Source organism: Dreissena polymorpha, chromosome 1, assembly GCF_020536995.1.
Source record: "Dreissena polymorpha isolate Duluth1 chromosome 1, UMN_Dpol_1.0, whole genome shotgun sequence".
NCBI classification, from domain to species: Eukaryota; Metazoa; Mollusca; class Bivalvia; order Myida; family Dreissenidae; genus Dreissena; species Dreissena polymorpha.
This window is the reverse complement of record NC_068355.1, coordinates 113672030-113695873: the sequence shown is the minus strand read 5'-3', so window position 1 is coordinate 113695873 and position 23844 is coordinate 113672030. Positions and strand designations below refer to the sequence as shown.

The 23844-nt window shown below is 33.4% G+C and overlaps 2 protein-coding genes across 3 annotated transcripts in view; one reads left to right on the top strand and one right to left on the bottom strand.

The window, feature by feature from the left end:
* The first annotated feature begins 414 nt into the window (after nt 1-414).
* On the top strand, nt 415-9122 carry LOC127845522 (uncharacterized). Of its 2 annotated transcripts, none has more exons than XM_052376536.1 (5): nt 415-810; nt 5342-5539; nt 6244-6342; nt 7199-7454; nt 8980-9122. In XM_052376536.1, the coding sequence occupies exons 2-4, from the start codon at nt 5344-5346 to the stop codon at nt 7444-7446; spliced, it is 543 nt and encodes a 180-aa protein (XP_052232496.1). In that variant the 5' UTR covers nt 415-810; nt 5342-5343; the 3' UTR covers nt 7447-7454; nt 8980-9122. The 2 variants fall into 2 exon arrangements, with proteins under 2 accessions (XP_052232496.1, XP_052232491.1); XM_052376531.1 differs by lacking the exon at nt 415-810 and adding an exon at nt 4738-4982.
* A 10039-nt stretch (nt 9123-19161) lies between these two features.
* The window catches only part of LOC127845535 (uncharacterized), a 46226-nt gene continuing 41543 nt past the window's right edge, over nt 19162-23844 (bottom strand). The window contains exons 3-6 of the mRNA XM_052376546.1: nt 21521-21547; nt 20815-20838; nt 20659-20694; nt 19162-20134 (exon numbers count right to left, since the gene is read on the bottom strand). Of these exons, the coding sequence (XP_052232506.1) occupies nt 19679-20134; nt 20659-20694; nt 20815-20838; nt 21521-21538 (534 nt within the window). The 5' untranslated portion in view covers nt 21539-21547 and the 3' untranslated portion in view covers nt 19162-19678. The remainder of the gene's footprint in view (nt 20135-20658; nt 20695-20814; nt 20839-21520; nt 21548-23844) is intronic.

Sequence of the window (23844 nt, the reverse complement as noted above, 5' to 3'; positions counted from 1 at the left end):
AATGGATCAATTACATGAACATAAAATAAAATGACTTACTTGAATGGTGTTTGTACGGAAAACGAGTACTGATATACATTAAATACACATTAAATAAATTTCTGTGATTAATTTAATTGTTTTAAATTAATAGTTTTCATCAATCGTGAGACCCCCCGTTTGAGAATCTTTATTCCTGTGTTTACCGATGTGTTCAGCACAAACCGATTGTCATGTGTTTATCAGATACGTTTAAACATTTGCTAAGTACCACACGTGATGTAATAAAACACATGTTTACGAATGTCCAATCATTAAACCTAATTTATCTTATCAATTGTCGGTTGTGCATTGATCGGTTGTTTCAATGAGATATGTAACATTTTTATAAAACCCAAAGTCTTTGGTCCAAAATAGATAACAAATATACTGTAAAGACATGAGCATCTGAAATCATAATAAAATAGTATTTAACAACCATGAATAGAATTTCTAAACTGTTAACGTGTTTATCGGGTATTGGTAAAATTAAAACTATGTAATTACGTGTAAGGATTGTATATGACGCCAATTTATGCTACAACACCGTACAAACAAGCAATTGCGTTTGGCCATAACTGAAATTATGGAAAGTTAAAAATCATTTCGTGGAATGTAAACGGACTTATACGAAAACTAAATGACATTGACTTTTTAGAATATATTAATCAATATGATATTATCTTATTAAGTGAAACTTGGACCAGCAAAATTTAAACATACAAAACTTTGAAAGCAGACATATTTATGGACATAAATCTTATGGAGTTAAAAAAGGCCGACAAGCCGGAGGTATTTCTGTTTATTTTAAAACTGCTTTAAAAGATAAAATATCAATGGTAAAAGTAAATGATTATGGCATAATATGGTTAAAATTAGATAGCAAAATGTTAAATTTTGATAAAGATGTTTACATTTGTTGTACTTACATTCCACCACCTAGTTCAAAAGTCTTAAAAGATGTAGATTTTGATTTTTTCGAAGAAATTGAAAATAACATAGAACAATATTGCACCTTAGGATACACTTTTATCGTAGGAGATTTAAATTCAAGAACTGGCTTATTATCCGATATATTAGAATACGATAAACATTTAGATGATTATAACAACGTTAATACAAATTCAAGTGAACTAAATTTTGGACACATTCCGAAGCGAATGAATGAAGATCATATAATTGACTTTCAAGGCCGAGCTTTAATCTCCATGTGCAAATCAACCAACCATATCATAGCTAACGGTCGTATGCCCGGAGATAGAACAGGTAATTACACTTTCACCTCAACACGTGGTCTTAGCGTAACCGATTATTTACTAACACACCACGACACATTCCATCGGAATGTCATTCATGAATTTGAAATACTTGATTGGACTGAATTCTCGGATCATGCTGGGCTCTATTTTAGTTTTCTAACAGTAAATAATATTAACTTACAAAACAACAAAAAGGAAACAAAACAACAAGAATTAAAAATAATATTTGATAATGACAAATCACAAGAATTTAACTTGTTAATAGATGAAAATATACAAGTATTAAATACAATTTTTACTGAAACTAATGTTAATAATCAAATTAATATTCTTACACAATTTTTACACGAAAATAGCGTTCAGACATTTGGAAAAGTGTTTACGATTAATAACAATAAAAAGCCGCATCAAAAACCGCCAGAATGGTTTGATAATACTTGTAGAACAACAAAATGCAATTTCCGTAACGCAAAAAACAACTTTAATAAGAATAAGTCCAACCCAAATAGACAACAATTTGTACATTACAGAACAAATTATAATGTAATTCGAAGAAAAGCAAAATATAGATACAAAATGAATGAAAGCACGAGGTTATATAACATTGCAAAAACACAACCAAGAACGTTTTGGAAAACACTCAAAAAATGCTATAAACCTAATAATAAAAATAGAAATCAACCTAAAATTAACGAAATGTTCAATCATTTTAATGACTTAATCGGAAACGAACCAAGTGACAGTATAGATAATGAAATAAACGAACATAATTTAAATACACCACAAACCGTAATTGAACAACTCGATTCACCAATTACAGAGTCGGAAATATATCAAGCAGTTTTCAAACAAAACAATGGCAAATCTAGTGGACCTGATGATATTTCAGCTGAAATAATTAAAACAACATACAATTCTATTAAACCGTACCTCAAAACCATATTCAATACAATATTTGATACTGCACAATATCCTGAAAGCTGGGGAGTGGGTTACATCACACCAATATTTAAAGGTGGAGATCCGAGCGATACCAAAAATTACCGTGGAATAACATTAAATAATATTTTATCAAAGATATATTCTCAGGTACTTTTAAACAGAATGACTAAATGGTGTGATGAAAACAAAATTATATCTGACTGTCAATTTGGTTACCAAAAGGGAAAGAGCACAGTCGACTGTATCTTTATACTGAACAGTATAATCAACAAAGTGTTAAACTCTGGTCAAAAATTATATTGCATTTTCATTGATTATGCTAAATGTTATGACAGTATAAATCGTTCACTACTATGGCAAAAGTTAATCACCGAACAAATAAGCACTAAAATGATTTCTGCACTCAAAGCGATGTATTCGTCGGTGAAATCAGCCGTCCGGTTAAACAATGAAATATCCGAATATATCAATTCATACTCTGGTGTTAAACAAGGAGACCCTTGCTCAAGCATCCTATTCATGATGTTCGTTAATGACATTATCGAAAATATTAATTCTAATATTGAAGGAATCATATCGATCGACGATATAAAATTCTTTTTATTATCGTATGCTGATGACCAAGTCCTATTTTCAACTTCACCCACATCAGCCCAACTAATGTTAAATGACATTGAAAACTATTGTAATACATACAAATTAAAAATAAACATAAGTAAAACAAAAGTTGTTATTTTTGAAAAAAGTAACCGACAAACAAGTTTCAACTTCACTTTATATGGTGAACCGTTGGAAATAGTCGCATCATTCAAATATCTTGGTGTAACTTTATTTAAAAACGGAAACTGGTATAAAACAATAAAATCAATATCAGAACACGGTAACAGAGCACTTCATCGCCTTTTTTCTGTTGTAAACCAATATGAATTCCCTACTAAAGAAAAATTAAACCTTTTTGATAAATTAGTAACCCCCGTTCTTCATTACTCTGCGGAAATCTGGGGACATGATTCAGGAAAAGAATTAGAAATTATACATACAAAATTTTTAAGAAAAATCCTTTGTGTCAACAAATCAACAAATCTATCAGCACTGTATGGAGAATTAGGACGATACCCTTTATCAGTGATACGTAAATTACACATATTTAAATATTGGTTTAAATTAATATCATGTACAAATGATAATCCCATAAAAATAACATACTCATTCATGTTCAATGACGCAGAACAAAACATAACATACAACAATAGAAATTGGGCTTATCAAATCAAATCAATACTCGAGCAGCTAGGTTTAACTTATGTATGGAATGAACAAGAAACCCTGACAGAAAAATCTGAACAAACATACACTTATAATCTTATTAAACAACGATTATTTGATCACTATAAACAGCACTGGTACAGTGAAATCATTAATTCGTCAAGACTAAACACATACTGCCGCACGAAGAACACGTTTAATACCGAACCATACCTGGATATCATTACAACGAAGAAATTTAAAATAGCACTAACTCAATTCCGCCTATCATCACACAGATTAGAAATAGAACGAGGTCGATACCACAATATTGCACGTGATAACAGAAAATGTAAATTTTGTAATCTAAATGTTGTAGAAAGTGAATACCATTTCTTATTAATTTGTCCATTATACAAAGATATAAGAAAACAATATTTAAAGTCATATTATCAAGCATGGCCAACATTAAATAAGTTTGATATGTTAATGGGAACACAAAATAAAAAAGAAATCATTAATCTTTCAAAATACATATATAATGCGAATTGTTTACGGAACAATTTAGAGACACATTAATTAATCTACGTAGACTAATTTTTTCTCTCAGAATTCGATGAGCACTGATACGTATCGATGTTAAAGTGAAAATAATTTCGCAAAATAATGTATTCTGTGTCACATGATTTTATTACCAACTGTCATTATCGATGTTAAAGGAACATATCTTATGTTATAAATCAGTAAAATATTTGTGTCACATGATTTTATTACCAACTGTCATTATCGATGTTAAAGGAACATATCTTATGTTATAAATCAGTAAAATATTTATGTCTTATCTTATGTTATAAATCAGTAAAATATTTGTGTCACATGATTTTATTACCAATTGTCATTATCGATGTTAAAGGAACATATCTTAGGTTATAAATCAGTAAAATATTTGTTAACTTCTTCCATTGCATAGTTTTCATAATTATTATCTTATTCTCATAATTATTATCATCCATGTCTTTACACGTGTATATTATACATTTGGCTAAAAAGCAATTTTATGCTTAAAAGCTAATAAATGTTGTTGTTGTTGTTGTTGTTGTTGAAATTGATCATATGTACCCAAATAAAAATAATATAGATTTATGCAATGGAATTATAATAATCACAAAAAGGAGATTTCAATATACTCTCATAAACAGTTCAATTTACTCAATGTGCAGGCTTCTTTTTCAGATGAATGTTTAATTAATCAATATTTTCATTTAATGTAAGAACATTAATTGAAATCGGAAGAAAATAAACATAGCAGTTTAGGCGCATGCGCGGACATTCTCGAATAAACTAAATTACAAACAATGTGTGATCAAACCATTTTAATTTTGATTGGATATAAAACCTCTTATGCGGAAGTGATCTCCGATAAACAGTTAAACAACGAGTTCAGTTTAATTTGAGTAATAGGTTGATTACATGTGTCAATCCTTCAGTGTGGTATAATCTAACAGTTGACTTCAAAAAGTAAGTTCCCTGTTTATTTTCCGAATTAAATAATTTAATTTAATTATGCGAAACTAAGTTTGTTTTGTATATTTATTTTTTACGTTTATTGATTAATACACTGACATTTTAATTTCTGATATTCGTCAACCATGTACTGCACCACCGAAGTCTAATTGTACGTGTGTTCATAACATAAACATAATTTCATAAAATATCTTATCACAATTTGTTACAAGCGACTTTTCATAAAAAATGTTCACCATAACATCACACGTATCCCCATTTCAGATGTGCATGATTATAATTATGATCATATGTTGATAAAAGGCATGGAAATAAAAGCACTTTATGTTCTTTTGTTGTTTTTTATTCCTCAGGAATGTTTTCAACAGTGGCATTTGCTGTCCTGGGATCGATACTCGTAACCCATTGCCATGCCGGTCTCATTTTCACGCCTCACCCATTGCATGGATTTCCGCCACGACCCTGTCCGCGACATTTTGGTCTGTTCGGCCCGTTCCATGGCCTTGGTGGGCAAATGGTTTCACCAGGGGGCGGTTACCTTCCAGGTTATGGTAAGTTGTAATCATCGACCGGTCGGCTGAACATTTTAATCGGTTTAAAACGTATAATCTATTTGTTATTTATTGAACTGTTTGCGACATGACCTAGATGCATTTTTTTACAATTGTTAATAACTTTTTGTAAAAAAATGCATTGTCACTGTATACTCATGTGTCACTGTATTTGTGATTTGAGTTTAATAAAGGTCATGTTATTGTTGTTTAAAAAGTGAAAGATAGTGTTATTTCCATATGTTACGTATGACGTTACTGTTATTATGTCGTACTGATTAATAACCTAAGCAAATCATCGATATTTATATGAGTCATTTGTTTTTTAAATACAAAATTAAATATAATTATTATAATTATATAAGTAATAATAGTTAAAATAATAATAACAATAATGATCATAATTATCATTATTATTTGACTTATAATTTGTTTAGTAATAGTAATAATAACAATAATACTAATTATAATAATAATAATAATATAATTATTATATTTTTATATTTATTTGTGGTATGTGTTTTGTTATTAGTATTATTGTGTATATGCGTTGTTCAACTGTATCTCATGTATTATACATACCCAATACCCTTGTAGCAATAAAAGATAAAAACATATTACATAACAGCTTCACACACACAAAATGTTATAACTGTTAATATGATATTGAATTGAAATCGAATTACAAAATGTATGTATGATAGGCAAGAGTTTTCAAGACGTTAATTCGTTTGGCAACACCGGACTGGGTTCCTACCAATACTTCAACTACGACCAAATCCAGAATGGGAACGTCTATCAAGGTGTTTGAACATATGAGTCGCGTTCTGGGAAAACTGGGCATAATGCATGTGCTTAAAGTGTCGTCTCAGATTAGCCTGTGTAGTCCGCACAGGCTAACCAGGGACGACACTTTCCGCTTTTATGACATTTTTCGCTTTAACGAAGTCTCTTTGATTGTTTATGAAAGAAATATGGATGCACCTCAACCAAGTAATGTTATTTTTCGTATATATAAAGAAGACAAGTAACGTTATTCATGATATTGATATACGATATGTGATTTAACAGTTAACCATGTTATAAGATTAACTTGTGATTTATGACATGTAAATTATAAGTTAACAATACAACAATAGAAACTGTTTGGTTCTAACAACAAATGAAAACGCATTAGTAATTATTTCTCATTGACTATCGTTGTATGTCGAACTGTTTTAACTTTATACATTTAAACCAATATAGCCCCTGGTTATTTCCCATAAACATGTTTGCTTTAATACGTCAATGTGAATTAGCTGTTTCTAAGATTTTAACAAATATGTTCTTACAGTAATGTATCCGACACGAAATACTGCGCCTAGTGTTTTTTAGTTGCCACGGGCAATGTTAACGTTTGTTTGAACCTCGTTAACAGTTAATGATTAATTATCAATCGGTTTTAAAATGAACGTCTATATATTTGTATTCAGCCAATGTGAACTTTTTAAAGAAGTAAACTTTAGTGTTTATTTACATGTAAAATAAAATAAGTTTCTCTCTAGTCTGTTGTTTTGAAATACGAAATAAAAAAAATGAAAACGTTTAGTGAATATTGATATAATCGTCAACCGTTATCAAGAGTTAGTTATTCCAACCCATATGGTTCCGTTTTATTAGGCGGACAGGGATTTGGAAACGGCAATTTGCAAAACTCGGCCTCCAACTGGTACCCTCGAGTTGATTGGAATCAACAAGACAACTGGCGAAACGCGGCCAACAACTGGTACCCTACAGGAAATTGGAATCAACAAAGCGGAAGTTCCCTTGGCAGCACAGCCATTCAGACGCTACCGCAGAACAGACCGGGTTCAATTGTGCAGTGGGATTGGAACGAACCAGATTTTCATCCAATCCGGACACATTGATTGTTTAGGTATAAATACTTTACAACACTTTATATATGAACCGTTCTCCGAGAAAAATGGGCTTAATACATGTGCGTAAAGTGTCGTCCCATATAAGCCTGTGCAGTCCGCACAGGCTTTTAAGGGACGACACTTTCCGCTTTAACTGGATTTTTGCTATCAAGAGACTTTCTTTTAACAGAAATATCATAAAAGCGGAAAGTGTCGTCCCTGATAAGCCTGTGTAGACTGCAGAGGCTAATCTGGGACGACACTTTACGCACATGCATTAAACCCTTTTCCCACAGAGCACGACTCATATACTTTTGAAAGCTTCTGCACCAAGGAATCTTTACAAAAGTATTGCGCTCCGTCCGTCCGTAGACCACAACTTGTATTCCGGAGTTTCCTTACGCTTGTCAACGAAAAACATTCAAGCCTGCAGTCATTGTCCTTCGTAATATTAAGATGTGGTTGCGCGAATGTTTTAATCTTCAATTCAAACGTAACAAAGTTATGACCCAGTGTCAACTAAAAAAATTATGACACCATGTCATTTGTGCATTTTTATATTTAAATCATGTTGGGCTCATATGACAAAAAGGTATATATACTGAAAATGTACAGGTAGATATATCTCATTGGTGTGAAGAATATTCTAGAATTAATTTCCCGTTGTTCATGATTGTACTTTTCTGGAGCAAACCTTACAAACTAAAAGAGAGCCATAACTCTTGCTGGGATAGTTCACTAATTATTGCCCCTTGTAAATATATATTGTAATTACACTTTGAATGGGACAAATTTGAGAATGTAATGACTTGACATTTCAGATATAAAAAGATCAACCATCACTCAAAATTTCGTTATTTAACAGTTCTTGACCTTGGGAAATTTTATTAGTGGCCCATCTCAACGATTACATGAGGTATCAAAGCGAAACTTCATATTTACGAATCTTGATTTTTATAAACCAGTTTTAAATGCTTGTGCATTCAGACAAAGCGACATGGACTGGGTAGTTCAGGCACGACATAGACAGTTCTAGTTGTCATTATAAAATGAGACGCGTTCTGAGAAAACTGGGCAAAATGCATGTGCGTAAAGTGTCGTCCCAGATTAACCTGTGCAGTCTGCACAGGCTAATCAGGGACGACACTTTCCGCCTAAATTGGAAAATAAGAAGAGACTTTATTTTAACAAAAAATGCCATAAAGGCGGAAAGTGTCGTCCCTGATTAGACTGTGCGGACTGCACAGGCTAATCTGGGGCGACACTTTACGCACATGCATTTTGTCCAGGGTTTTTTTCAGAACACGATTCAAATAATCGTCGGAGTTCCACGTAGTCTTGAACATTGCATAGTACTGATTATAACAATCAGTTACCATGTGTATGTTTATTAAGTTATTGCCAGTTTATGTATCTGTCGCGAAGCTTTTAACAAATATCGTCTTTAAAACATTGTATTAACCTAAGTGAAACGCTTGGCTTTGATTATTATGAATATTATTTGCGTTATGTTCAGAAGACGACACATTTCCGTGATTTTAGATGCTGAGACAAACAGCCGTTGATTATCGTTTAATCGAGTTTCCTCTACGGTGAGCACACTCCCACCAATTCAACGAAATGCTGGGTTTTGAATAAGAATCGTTAACATTGTACATTTTTTTAAATAAATTAGAAACACGTGTTGTTTGAACTTTATTTGATATGTTTATTTGACTGTTTTAAAATATTTATTTCAACATTATTTAAATTGACTTGTTGCATTTTTCCAAGGTTCATGTTTTATATAAATACTAGTATACCGATATGAATTTTATTTTATTACATTAAACTGTGTATGTTTTTGACGCACATTATTTGCTAATTTTTGTATGTTTGCATGTAATTATAAGAGGCAAAAGAAACGCTTGCAGTGATATTACAAGTGTAAACTTAACTAAACTCTTTGAGTTTTTTTTTTGACAAAAGTAATTATAAAAGTTTATAAAAATAGACTTCATGAGGCCTTACGCGAATATAACATAAATTATGATTTCTGCATAAAATATCTAATGTTTTAATTACACTTATATATGGGCTGGATTGTATCGAAGGCCTAAGGCTTATTGAAACGCTCTTCAGTATATTTCCCTGGTATATCTAGTACTTGTAATGTTTAAACTATTTTATTTTTAAGTGCGATTTTCACCCTACGTTTTAAACAACAGTATTTTACTATTTTAGTATACGTTGTGACTCAAAGTTACACCTTTAAATAAGATAATAACTTTGACTCGAACGGAGGCTTCCATTTTTGCACGAATACATTCTCAATTTTAAAGACAAGCGACAAGCAAAATTCAAGCGTTTGTATTATTCTTTACGAATAGGCTTTTATTTTTTTTAACTTTCAACTAAAATATTACAACAACATTTTTAAGCATTTTAAGCATGCAGTGCGCCAGGTATGTTAATCAAACATGACATAAAGACATTCGGTTTGCGCATAAGTTTCTTAAAGGGGCCTTTTCACGTTTGGGTAAATTGACAAAATTGAAAAAAAGTTGTTTCAGATTCGCCCAATTTCGTTTTAGTTATGATATTTGTGAGAAAACAGTAATACTGAATATTTACCATGCTCTAAAATAGCCATTATATGCATCTTTTTACGATTTAAACACCTGAAAATTATAAAGCGTTGCAATGCGAAATGAATTAATAATTTGGAGAGTTCTGTTGTTGTCGTTATATTTTGTGAAACTACGATGATTGCTTATTTAAAGTATAAAATACTTCTGACATTGCATCAGGAAGGATGGCCGAGTGGTCAAAGTGGTAGACCTTTTATTCCAGTACTCCAGGGGTCGGTGGTTCGAGCCCTCCTGAGGGTGACCTTTTTTTCTTATATTTTAAATTTCATTCTTGATTTTTTCCTGGGGCTTTTTAGATCCAATGTTTACATTTATCAATATAAATCATTTAATGACAAACTTCAAAACAAGCCAAAATCTGTGAAAAGGCCCCTTCAAGACACGTGTCAGATAATGTCAGTTAAACTGACATTAATCATACATAAATCGAAAACGTGTGTCGCGACTTTCTTCGGCATAACACCTTATGAATCGTATCCAATATTTATTTATTGTAAATTGGGCAGATAAAATGCATTTTTTATTACGGCAACATCTCGATTAAGTCGCTTTTTGTGGAGTTAGTTATCTCTGTTCCACATTAACATATTCGCAGCAGTTGAAGTCAAAAAGTCTGGATATATTTTTTCGCGTTGAGGATTTAGTCAGTATAAGCCCAATAATCTTACTTTCAAGGTCAATCACTAGAACAATTATATTGTCTAGACGGTTAAGAGTAGTTTTCCTTGTAAAAAGAATGCAATCTTTATTTGTTCAACACGTGTATTAAAATGCGCTACTTCAATCGGAAAGGTACCTTATTAGACAACGGTGCAATAACACATTATTATAAGATTCGTTAAGCGTAAACGTGAGGTAACCCGTTTGTTTCAAAAGATATGAATTTATAAGTTTGATTGATATTATTATAATGAACATTTGTTTTGAAAGCCGTCAACGTTCGATAGCGCCCGTATAATGGGTGAACGCCCGAGTGCGTAGTAATAAGAACTTAATGCATATTAAGAATCCCATAAAACGCCATCAACCGAAATTGGTAGAGTGTCGCTTGAAAAGTAAAACATGCAAACGAAAGTAGAAATAAAGGGTAGTAAAATAAAACAAATATTAAATATTTATTCTGAACACTATGACCCAGGCATGCGAAAGGACCTTTGCGGCCATCAGAGCATCAGCCAGCCTGTGCAATTGCGCAGTTTGGTCAGGAGTGATGCTGTCCGTTACAAACTCGTGCGAATGCGCAAGGTGGTCTGGGGTTCGGCTTGTTGCACGTGGTATGAGACCCATGTATGCAAGGTGGTCTGGGGCTCGGCTTGTTGCACGTGGTATGAGACCTATGTATGGTCTGGGGCTCGGCTTGTTGCACGTGGTATGAGACCCATGTATGGTCTGGGGCTCGGCTTGTTGCACGTGGTATGAGACCCATGTTTGGTCTGGGGCTCGGCTTGTTGAACGTGGTATGAGACCCATGTATGGTCTGGGGTTCGGCTTGTTGCACGTGGTATGAGACCCATGTATGGTCTGGGGCTCGGCTTGTTGCACGTGGTATGAGACCCATGTATGGTCTGGGGCTCGGCTTGTTGCACGTGGTATGAGACCCATGTATGGTCTGGGGCTCGGCTTGTTGCACGTGGTATGAGACCCATGTATGGTCTGGGGCTCGGCTTGTTGCACTTGGTATGAGACCCATGTATCCATGATGCGGCTCATATTTGAAAATTCGCGAAAAACAACACATTTTACCTAGCAGAAGTAGCACAACACTTTGTGTAACAATGCACATCAATATGTTGACATGGCTTTCGCGTGTAACAATGCACATCAACATGTTGACATGACTTTCGCGTGGAACAAAGCACATCATTATGTTCAAATGTCTTTCGCATGTAACAATGCACTTTAATATGTTGTAAGCTTTGGTAACAATTCACATCACTATGTTGACATGGCTTTCGTGTGTAACAATGCTAGTGTAATAATGCACATCAATATACAGACAGCTTGTGTAACAATTCACATCAATATGTTGACAGCTTGTGTAACAATTCACATCAATATGTTGAAATGGCTTTCGCGTTTAACAATGCACATCAATATGTTGATATGGCTTTCGCGTGTAACAACGCACATCGGTATGTTGACATTGCTTTCGCGTGTAACAATGCACAACAATATGTTGACAAGGCTTTGGCGTCTAACAATACACATCACTATCTAGACATGACGTTCGCGTGTAAAACAAATGCACATCAATATGTTGACAGCTTGTGTAACGATGTACATCAATATGATGTCATGGCTAACAAGGCACATCAATATGTTGACATGGCTTACAATGAACAGCAATATGTTGGCATAGCTAACAATGTGCATCAATAGGTTGATATGTCTAACAATGTACATCATTATGTTCACATGGCTAACAATGTACAACATTGTGTTCACATGGCTAACAAAGTACATTATTGTGTTCACATGTCTAACATTGTACATCATTGTGTTCACATGGCTAACAATGTACATCCGTGTGTTCACATTGGCTAACAATGTACATCAATATGTTGACATGACTTGCAATGTACATCATTGTGTTTACATGGCTAACAATGTACATCAATAGGTTGATATGGCTAACAATGTGCAACATTGTGTTCACATGACTAACAATGTACATCAATAGGTTGACATGACTTACAATGTACATCATTATGTTCACATGGCTAACAATGAACATCATTATGTTCACATGGCTAACAATGTACATAATTGTGTTCACATGGCTAACAATGTACATCATTGTGTTGACATGGCTAACAATGTACATCATTATGCTCACATGGCTAACAGTGTACTTTATTATGTCCACATGGCTAACAATGTAAATGATTATGTTCACATGGCTATCAATATTCATCATTATGTTCACATGGCTTCCTCGATCAAGATTTTAATACGATCACCTAGCAGAGATGCGAACAAAAGTAAGTTTGTTACTACAGGAGAATACAAATCTGTCGCGTTCTGAGAACACTTGGCTTAATGCATGTGCGTAAAGTGTCGTCACAGATAAGCCTGTGAAGTCCGCACAGGCTAATCAGGGATGACACTTTCCGCTTTGGAATGGTATTTTTAGTTTTAAGGAAGTCCCCTCCTTACCGAAAAATTAAGTTTAGGCGGAAAGTGTCCTCCCTGATTAGCCTGTGCGGACTGCACAGGCTAATCTGGGAGGACACTTTGCGCACATGCATAATGCCCAGTTTTCTAAGAACACGACACATCATTTAAACAAATTAAATCTGCAAACCTACCTCATGACGATCTGAGTATGGGTGCTGGATGATGATCTAATTCACTGGGATACGTGCGATACGGGCTTTCCCAATACACTCATAGAACAGAAGCCCTTGGGTATAGCAAAGACCTTCAACCTTCGACCAGAGCCATCCTACATCAATCGTGTTCATAGCTTGGTTCAAATACCTCAAGATGTTAACAGAAGTGCGATTGTCAAATTTACAACCAAAAGAAAGTTAATGTTTATGAAATGCTTGCAAGTGTTTTTGCTTTGGTTTGTAGTTCCAAGATTCCTTATGAATGGAAACATTCGTGGACTGATGTCAACAAACTCACGTGTACTAAAACTGCTCAACTGGTGGTATGGTTTCCGTCCGTAAAGGCGAACTTCCATCCTCATATGACCTTTACTTTGATACGCATCAAACCATAAATGTTGTGTCATTAAATGACTCATGTTGTCCTTACGGCTTAACGTTTGGTCATAGTAACATTCCGTTCATTTTTATATCAAATTTCACATTTTAATGTCTCAGAATAAATATGGGCTCGTGTATTTGACAAATCCCTTGTGTTACTTAATTATACACGCATATCGTCTCCAAAATACAGAAGCTCAATAAATTCGATATACATGAAACATAATAGTTCTCGTAGAAAACATAAACGAAAGCCTAATATGTCATACATTTAAAGATAGTGTATAGTGTAATTTCAAACAATATTTACCAGGTTTAAATGAGTCGTGTTCTGAGAAAACTTGGCAAAATGCATGTGCGTAAAGTGTCGTTCCGGATTAGCCTGTGCAATCCGCACAGGCTAATCATCAGGGACGACACTTTCCGCTATAAGGTATTTTTTTATAAAGGAAGTCTCTTCTACACTTAAATCCAGTTCAGGCGGAATGTGTCGTCCCTGATTAGCCTGTGCGGACTGCACAGGCTAATCTGACGACACTTTACGCACATGCATTATGCCCAGTTTTCTCAGAACGCGACTTAAATGAACAAACGCGAGTAATACCTAACTGCCATGCGGTGATCGACCCTTTATCTATCTCTAGTTCAATAGAAGTGTAACATCAAGGAATTTTGTTAACATAATCTCATCAGTTATAACTAAATAATAATTGTTTGCAAGCTCTCAAGCAATAATATTTACAAAAGATTGGAATGTCAATATAAACGTGCTTACTTTCATCAATTTAATAACGCGTTGTGTTCTAACGTACGGTCTGGTTAGTTTGTATCTGAAGGGATGTTAAATAATAATGTTAATTGATTCTCAAACTTCGGAAATTATTCTGGATGACATACAAGCGATGACGAGCCACGGTACACTGTAAATAAAATAGAAATGCATGCCGAAGATAATTTTTAATACACTACACAACGGCTTTCAGTGCAAATCGCCGAATCCCCGGCAGTATCGAAAAACGCTTAAAATGTTTTTAATGAGAGTTCATCTAATTGTAACATTATACTGCCATTACTTAAACCTCTTGAGTCGTATTCTGTTACGGGTGAAAGAAAACACGTTATGTTAAAACATGTTAAAACATTGAACATGAAAACCGAACTCCGCGATACATTATATGATTCTTTGTTCGGAGAAAACTGGGCTTAATGCATGTGCGTAAAGTGTCGCACAGGCTGATCTTGGACGACACTGTCCGCTTTTATGGTATTTTCAGGATCAAGGAAGTCCCTCATCAGTCTATTAACGTAATGATAGATACAACCAGATATGTAAATCATTTGATGAACGCAAATCGGCATGTTTGCATAATGTGATATCGTCAATGTCTTCGATCGAGTCAGGCACTATATATGTCTATTATTTATCATAAGCAAAATGAAAAAGGTGACAGTCTTGTAAATTGCCTCTCAGGCTATTTAAAAAACAGACAACAGAAGGAGTTAATTGAATGTCAAAAATAATAAATACCATCGTACTAGTTCAAAGCTCAGCTCTCGGTCCTGTTTTATTTGTTATTTGCATCAATGACATATCCTACTTTTAATTTAGCAAAACTGTCTTTTGATGATAGTTCAATGGCATGCCTTTATATAGAAAAAATGTTATAGAAACAGCGCTCAATTATGAACATAACCTATAAATGGGCAAAACGGTGGTGTGTTTATTCTAACCCAACTAAAACAGATATGTTATTGTACCCCTCATCAAAGAACTTCCGAAATAACTATATATCATACTATCTATCTATTGTTCTCTAACTCAAGCAACTTTGTCTCACTAAAATATGGCTTATATTTTAAAGACCCAAAATCGAATATAGGTAATATTTATTTTAAAAGTTACACAAAATATTAAAGGAAATAAAATATAAGATATAAGTCGGCGTATCTCTAAGTAATTACATGTTCAACTCGTTCTAGGTGGCAAAATTAAATCGATTTATGAAAATATTATAGGTGGGTGTCATTAAAATATCTTCGGAAATACAACACATATTTTTGTGTATATAAACATACTACTCATTTACTTCCGGACTATCTTAACAAATATTTCCCTCCAACGCTTTCTGCCTTTTTTACGAATAGTGTGAACTAATGCAACCGTTACGCGAACGACTCGCAATTTACTACAACTAAGCAATATAAACCGCATAATATGTTCATGTTGCATACTTTGCATTCTTATGAGAGAGAATCATTTTATAAAATTATTTTCTTTTACTTTCTTCGTTTTTTTAATATCATATGTTAACATTTGCAACTCATAAATTGTTTGCTTGATTCTTTTAACAAAAGCTGTTGCTTAATCTTGTGACCCAACCCTTTTGCTTTTTCACACATGAGCTGGCTGTGAATTATGTTTTGCATGTATTTAGAAGCTAAACGATACAATTAACCAAATTTGTTTTGTTTTGCAAAATCAAAAATGCCCTTGTTGTTTAGTATAACCGAGCCATTCCGCGGAATGCTGGCATATACTCACAATATTTTCATTAGAATTACTACATGAACCTTTATCACAAATCTGATTGATATATAATTGATATAAACAATGTATATACTCCAAAGTTTGCGTAAAAAGTTATAAACGCACTAAGGAAACTGTCTGAAAATAATACAAGTCATGTATCGTTAAGAATATATATATATATATATATATATATATATATATATATATATATATATATATATATATATATATATATAGTTCTATTTTAAACAAAACATTAATTGAAAAGAAAAAAAATCGAATATGTATACGGGTATTTTACCGAATTCCATTTTGAAATAGTCCATTTGATAATTTAACAATTACACACCAACGAGCCCATGACAATATTTAATTATGAATCAACGGAGACTACGCTCATGCTTGCTTGTTGCTGAATATGTATTATTCACCATGATTGTTATACTGCACTTTCTGGCAGTCTTATAGGAATACAAAAGTTATGTCTTTCGCCTTCACAGTCACGTATTTTTCGTGATACTTTCAGTTCATAAACTTGACTTTAAAAACAAGAAACGCCATTGGCCGGATACACCATTTTCTGGATAATTTTCTGACGATCTGACCAATAGCATTGCGGATTTGAAACGCATGATAAATTATAGTCAATTGAAACTATTTTCAACAAATTCTATTAAATATGCACACTCAATAATCATAGAAGTTTCAGCTACAAGTATAATTATGAAGTGATGCTATTGTCAATAGTTCAGATCATTGTTTAATGCAGGAATGGTTAATTGTATCCCATATTGTAGCTTATCAAATTATTTTGTTCTTCTTCCGCCGCACACACATTACCTTCAATGTCGTATAAAAAATTGTTGCCTTTTTCATATTCGAAATCACAATTGAACGACGACGTCTTAAGGCTAAATGTTTTCGTTGACATTTATGTTATTTCTCCTGCTGGAAATATAGCGGGACCGATTAACGATATTTTATATAACAATATCAATATTGTGTCCACAGTCAGAAGAATAAAATAAGGATTTTACAAAGTCATACTGAAGCAGCAACCACTGTTTTACTATTTGGAGTCATTAACAAACTCTTTAAATCCTTTAAGGGTTCAAACCTGCAATAAACGTGTTGTAATATAGCGCTATTTCGTACATCTCAGTCATCCCGTTCGGTCACCGATTTTGTGCGTAAAACTACGATAATTTGATCCAAATGAAAACAAGATCTGAAATCCAATACGTGAATAAGATCAAATGCCTCTGGGGTGAATAAGTAAAGCGTGCGATGTTACATCGAGATGTCCCAGGTTTTATTTTCTCGACTAACGAACTTAAATAATCCACGTTTGTTGATGTTTTTATGCCCCCGGATCGAATGATCGGGGGAATATTGTTTTAGGCCTGTCTGTCTGTCATTGTATGTGCCTGTCATTGTGTGTGTGTACCAAAACTTTAACATTGGTCATAATTTTTGCAAAATTTAAGATAGCAACTTTATATTTGGCATGCACGTGTATCTCATGGAGCTGCACATTTTGAGTGATGAACGATCAAGGTCATCCTTCAAGGTCAAATGTCAAATATATGGCTTCAAAGCGGCGCAGTAAGGGGCATTGTGTTTCACAAACACGGCTCGTTTGTTGTTGTGTTTATACCTGCTATTTAAATTATATTATATGATGACAAATAGTACAATGTTGTTTATTAATCCATAACATGACCAAACAAATGTGCGAAGTTAGTTTATTTACCGACTTAAAATGTCGCGTTTCTTATACCGTATAGAAAAGGCATGTTCTATTCCAAAGTTGATATCATTTCTTCCTTCCTGATCAGTGTAGGGAAACTTCTAAAGAATGTTTGTTACGATATGATTGGACAAATAAACTGTTAGTCATTTTCACAAACATTAATGTGTACATTTAAATTATTAGATATGGAAACTATGTAAATCTAAATATCAGCTCTTAACTCTTTCAGTGCTGGAACCGAATTTTGAAGACCTTTGCAAACAGCTTGGATCCAGATGAGACGCCACAGAATGTGGCGTCTCATTAGGATCCAAACTATTTGCTATTCTGATAGTATTCTTTGAAAAAAATCGAAGAAAATGCTAATTTTAAAAACTCAGCAGACAACATTTTAGCAGACGACGAATTTCCCAGCATGCAAAGGGTTAATTGTGCGATATGAATTGAGCAGTATGAACAATTTCGAGCCTGATCGCTCTCGTTTATAATTGATGACCCATACGTTATTTATACTTGTAAGCAGTTTATGATACTTGTAAATAAATCCGATTCGTTTCATTGGTTTATGCAACATCTAAAGTCTCAAATGCAGCATGTTAAAGTTATATGCGTATGAGCAAACGTAGGTACCATTGCAAGTACAGCTCACAGCTGGAACTTGAAATGTTTGCGATCAAATTTAAATTATGTTTTTTCTGTTTTAGGGATTCTTGCTGGAAATGTTATATGTTAATTTAACGTGTTTAAAGGTACTAAATAAAATTATTAGTTTTCTCTGTTGATGAATATACAAATTCTGATCATAATATACAGTCAAGTTAAATAGTTTATAAATATGTCTGCTTCTATAAAAAAAATATTTCGATATGTATGCCTATAAGATGTCGTTCGCTTTGTTGCAACTGTTTATTTTACATATAACGTACATTTTAATATATGCAACACTTATTGGTAAACATTTAACACTTGCATAAGTTTGCATTCTCCATAACATTAACATTTTGCGAAACTCTATTGGCATTCAACTTTCCCGCTGCATGTAATTGTCACAAGAAAACAATTTCAACACCCATCTAGGCAGCTACGACGAAATATATGTGATGGGCTCATACATTTATTCACATGTTGCTACGGTTTCAGAAGTACAAATTATATTGATATAACATGAGCTACGGAATATATACCAGTGTTTGTTGCATAACTCAAATGTTTATTATCTGTATAGTGTGACTTTCATTTAGGAAACGCTTTCAAGTAATCAAGCAATAATCCATCATTACAAATTGGAATATGTTGATTAAACCGGGGTAAATAAAAGTTTATACTTTCCTATGTTATGTTACGATAATTGTTTAATATAACGACGTTAATGCGATGCGTTGTCATCAAAGTTGCTATTATGTTTAACACCCTTTGCTCATAAACAACTTGATTAATGAGCGATTGTTAATAAGCTTGGTTTGTTCTTTCGAATCAAGTCATCATTCATTGTGATATATTGATTTATTAGAACATATTTGGAGTATATCTTGCTGTTATATCACATTTTATTACAAAGAAATACGTTTGGAAAATTGTTCGAAAATCAAGCAATGTCCATAATAAACCGCCGTATTTAGTCGAACAGTTCGCTCGGACCTCCAGCATTCACCAAATTATCATCTGACGACTTGGAGGTACCTCCTCCAAAGTCAATAGCGTCTTTAACTTCGGTCCACAGGTCATTATCCAAAGACACTGCCCCATCTGGAAGCAAATCGCGTGACGGCTCTTTTTCTATCGCAGAAGAGACAAAGAAATTCTTCAGGCCAAATGGAACTCCTTTGATCCTTATATTTCCAACAAGTTCAAAAGTTGGTTCGATACCGTCATGCTGGAACGGACTTTCGTTTTGTTTAGTTTGCTTAAGCGAATGTTCGGATGGAGGAAACTGCTGATCGTAATCCAGGAATATGCCTTCGTTGTTGTCCATTTGATCTTTCCTATTTGACAGTGCGCCCAGGAATAGATCTTTTTGCGAAGGTGAACTTCTTTTCGTTTCTTGTTGTCTGTACCTCCGTTTGTAATAGCTCTGTTAAAAATACTCTGCATAAGTATACAGCATATACGTAATAATTACAAGTTGAAATTGCAATGAGGAAAATACAGAATAATGCATCGGAAAACGACAATCCAGTCATCCGCATCAGTGGAAATCAGTCTGAATAGCTATCGTTTGGTATTCAAGGAAGGAAAAATAAATATGCTTTTGAGCCTGACTCAAAGACAGGTTATTTGTTGAACAAATACATATGAGTCGGGTTCTGAGAAAACTGGGCATAATGCATGCGCGTAAAGTGTCGTCCCAGATTAGCCTGTGCAATCCGCACAGGCTAATCAGGGACGACACTTTCCGATTTTATTACATTTTTCGTTAAAATGAAGTCTCTTCTTAGCAAAAATCCAATTAAGGCGGAAAGTGTCGTCCCTGATTGGCCTGTGCGGACTGCACAGGCTAATCTGGGACGACACTTTACGCACATGCATTATGCCCAGTTTTCTCAGAACGCGACTCATATATTGACGAACGTTTACTGCAAAACATGTACGTTGTACCTGTAGATCATAAACATCATGCGCGTCCGGATAATTCTGAAATAAAGTGAACAGTTGTTTTATTCGGTATACTTTGATTTGAAATATTACCCAATATATATATTATTTATGTAACATAATCGTTTATTTTATAAAAAGGAATTCAGCGATATGTACCTCTTCAAGTTCCCTCTTGTGAAACTGAAATTAGATGAACAAATACTGCAATCACATTGTGTAAATAAAGTAAACGCTATCTCAATGAAATAGGACCTTGATAAAAAGTTTTTTATTGAGAATAGTAATAATGCAAATATAATGAAAACAAATGGATTTTATTTTGATTAATCTTTATTTGCTGCTTAAAACATGTTAGATATATTTTAAAATTGCGAACAAATATAGATAATAACAAATGAATAAAATTAATATTAAGTTTTGGTATTAACCTAACTACTTCCAAAATGGAAAGTAAGAATGAAATAGCTAACAGTGTATCAATAAGCATGCACTCTTTTAAAATTTCACTAGAACAGACGTGTAAAATTAACAGTTTGTATTATGATTCCTTTTTAACAGTTTCTTTACCATCTGACTCATGTTCGGCATGTAAACGATCATGATTTCAGTAACGTTTACGGAAAACTGGGCCTAAAGCATACGCGTTAAGTGTCCACGCATGCTAATCGTGAACGAAACTTTCCATTTTAACGGGATTTTCACGTAGAAAAGAAATTATTTGAAAAAAAAAGCATAAGAGCTTAAAGCGCCGTCCCTGATTAGCCTATGCAGACAGCACAATCTAATCTGCTACGACACTTTACGCACAGGCATTAAGCCCAGTTTTCCCAGAACGCGGCTCATTTATTGCAGGCTCACTTACCCCGCCTCGGCAGTTCATTGGATGAAGCTACAAAAGAAGGCGAAAAGGTTTAATGTCTTCTCTTACATTTGCTCTACACTAACGAGTATAACATACTAAGTGCCGAAACTTTCAGGCACTCAGTATGTAATACTCGTAGGTGTAGAGCAAAAGTCCGAAAGTTTGGAGTTAAACTGTGGTATCTGCTTAAATGTTCTTTATAACATAATGTAACAGGCAAGGGTGCGCGGTGAGGTAATAAGCACATTATCATCGAAGAAATGATTTAACAAACACAAACAATAATTAATAAGAGCTTAATGATGGTTTAATAATTTTATGAATAAATGGAATTTGACTGGTTTAACATTGATTTTAAATTGTTTGTTTCTTAGTTTCTGTTAAATGAAAATGTAAATCACACGCATGATGCTAACAAAGAGTTGTTTTCTTTATTGTCGACTATTTAATATTTCTATTTCGATGATCGTCAATTTGATATTGAGTTAATTAAATAATGCTAAATTGCATTGAATTAATACTTCGAAATTAAAAACCATTAAGCATTATCAACAAACTAACATATCGTTTCTATGCAAATAAACCAACTGGCGTACAGAAGCGTATTACATGATTATTGGAATGTATTGTTGAATAAATTATTTATTTCAAAAATCAAATGTTGAGCAGACAATTCACAGCCTGATCATACTGACTTGAATGACAGTGTTTAAATTTTAAAGGCCTTCTACAAATGGATACAAGATTTTTAAACCTTAATACTATCATTTTAAAAGACATTAATTTTTGCTGTTTTACTCGTTTATTTTAATTATTACCATCGTCACATTATTGGGGACTAATAAGCACTTTGTACTGACAACTCCTTTATGATGTTATCAATGAAAATGTAAAATTGCATTCTTAAATTACAAACACATCATAAAACAAATATGCACATAAAAGTAATACTTACGAAGCACATCTGGTAAATCCGAACAGGTATGATAGATTGAAAAATAAAGTGCAAATACGTTACTTAAATAAATAAACTGGTTAACAAACCGGGTAGTGTTTTATATTATAAAGATAAAAAGATTATTTCTGAAAAATAATTCATTACAACTTAATACTCTCGCAATTTAATCAACTTGTTGCAATATTTTCAATAATTTCACGAAAGGAAAATAATAAATCGGATTGTTCCACCTTTCAGCGCTATAAATGCTTTACATTTGTACAGCATATAAACTGCTGCTTTCTAATGTACTATACTTGAATGGACAATTGTATTTTTACATCGTAACAGATTAAGAAAATATTCACATACATGTTTATATCAAAGCATTTATTTTAACAGTTCTTCAAGATACAGGTTTCTAATCGACAGCTAATGGATGGCATGATGGGGGAAAGTAATTTATTGTGGAAATTGAAATAATTAAACTGGACAATAAAGCTTACAATAGATATTCACATCACCACTGAGGAAAAGAGACCAAACACAAAAGTTACAATATAAAAAGCATATGAATGACTATCATTCATATTCGTATAAATACAGTGCTGCAACGGGACCTTTTCACAGAATTAGGCATGTATTGAAGTATGCCATTAAATGCTTAGAATGATAGAATTAAACATTTGGACTCGATTACTCCGGAAACAATACACAAGAATACAAAAGTAATCCTCAACTGGGCTCGAAGCACTGACCTTTGTAGTAAAAGTCTTACTGACAATTTTACACCATTTGGCCTTCCGTGCTCACATAGTGACTATTTCATACTTTGTATAAGCAGTCGTCGTTGCATCACATAAAATAAAGATCAAAACGGAAATCTTCAATTTATTCAATCGTTTTGGTCAGGTTTGTAAATCTTCAAAAACTGCATTTAATGGATATTTTAGAACATAGTTTATGTTAAGTTTTACGGTTTCCTTAAACACATCATAACTACAATGATAATTTGCAAATCTGAAAAAAAATCACATTGTCACTTGAAAAAGGTGAAAAGTTCCCTTTTAAAAGAGTGTCAAATGCTTATATCAAAACAATGAACTTCATATGTCTTAAACATAATCAACACGACATGCATGAGTACGTATTAAACGGTTTGATGTGAAATTGTGTGAACACCTTAATGAGATCTAAAAAGAAATTAATGGCTTTACCACCTTTCAAAACGCAAGAGAAAAACACATAAATATTTGAACACAGAAAACCAAAATAGAAAGAATAGAATAGAACATTCAAGTTTGGAAACAGACGAATCCAATATATCATCTGAAGTAGACAAACTGACAAAGGGTCGTTATTAAGATAGATCTGGTCGCAGTTTTAA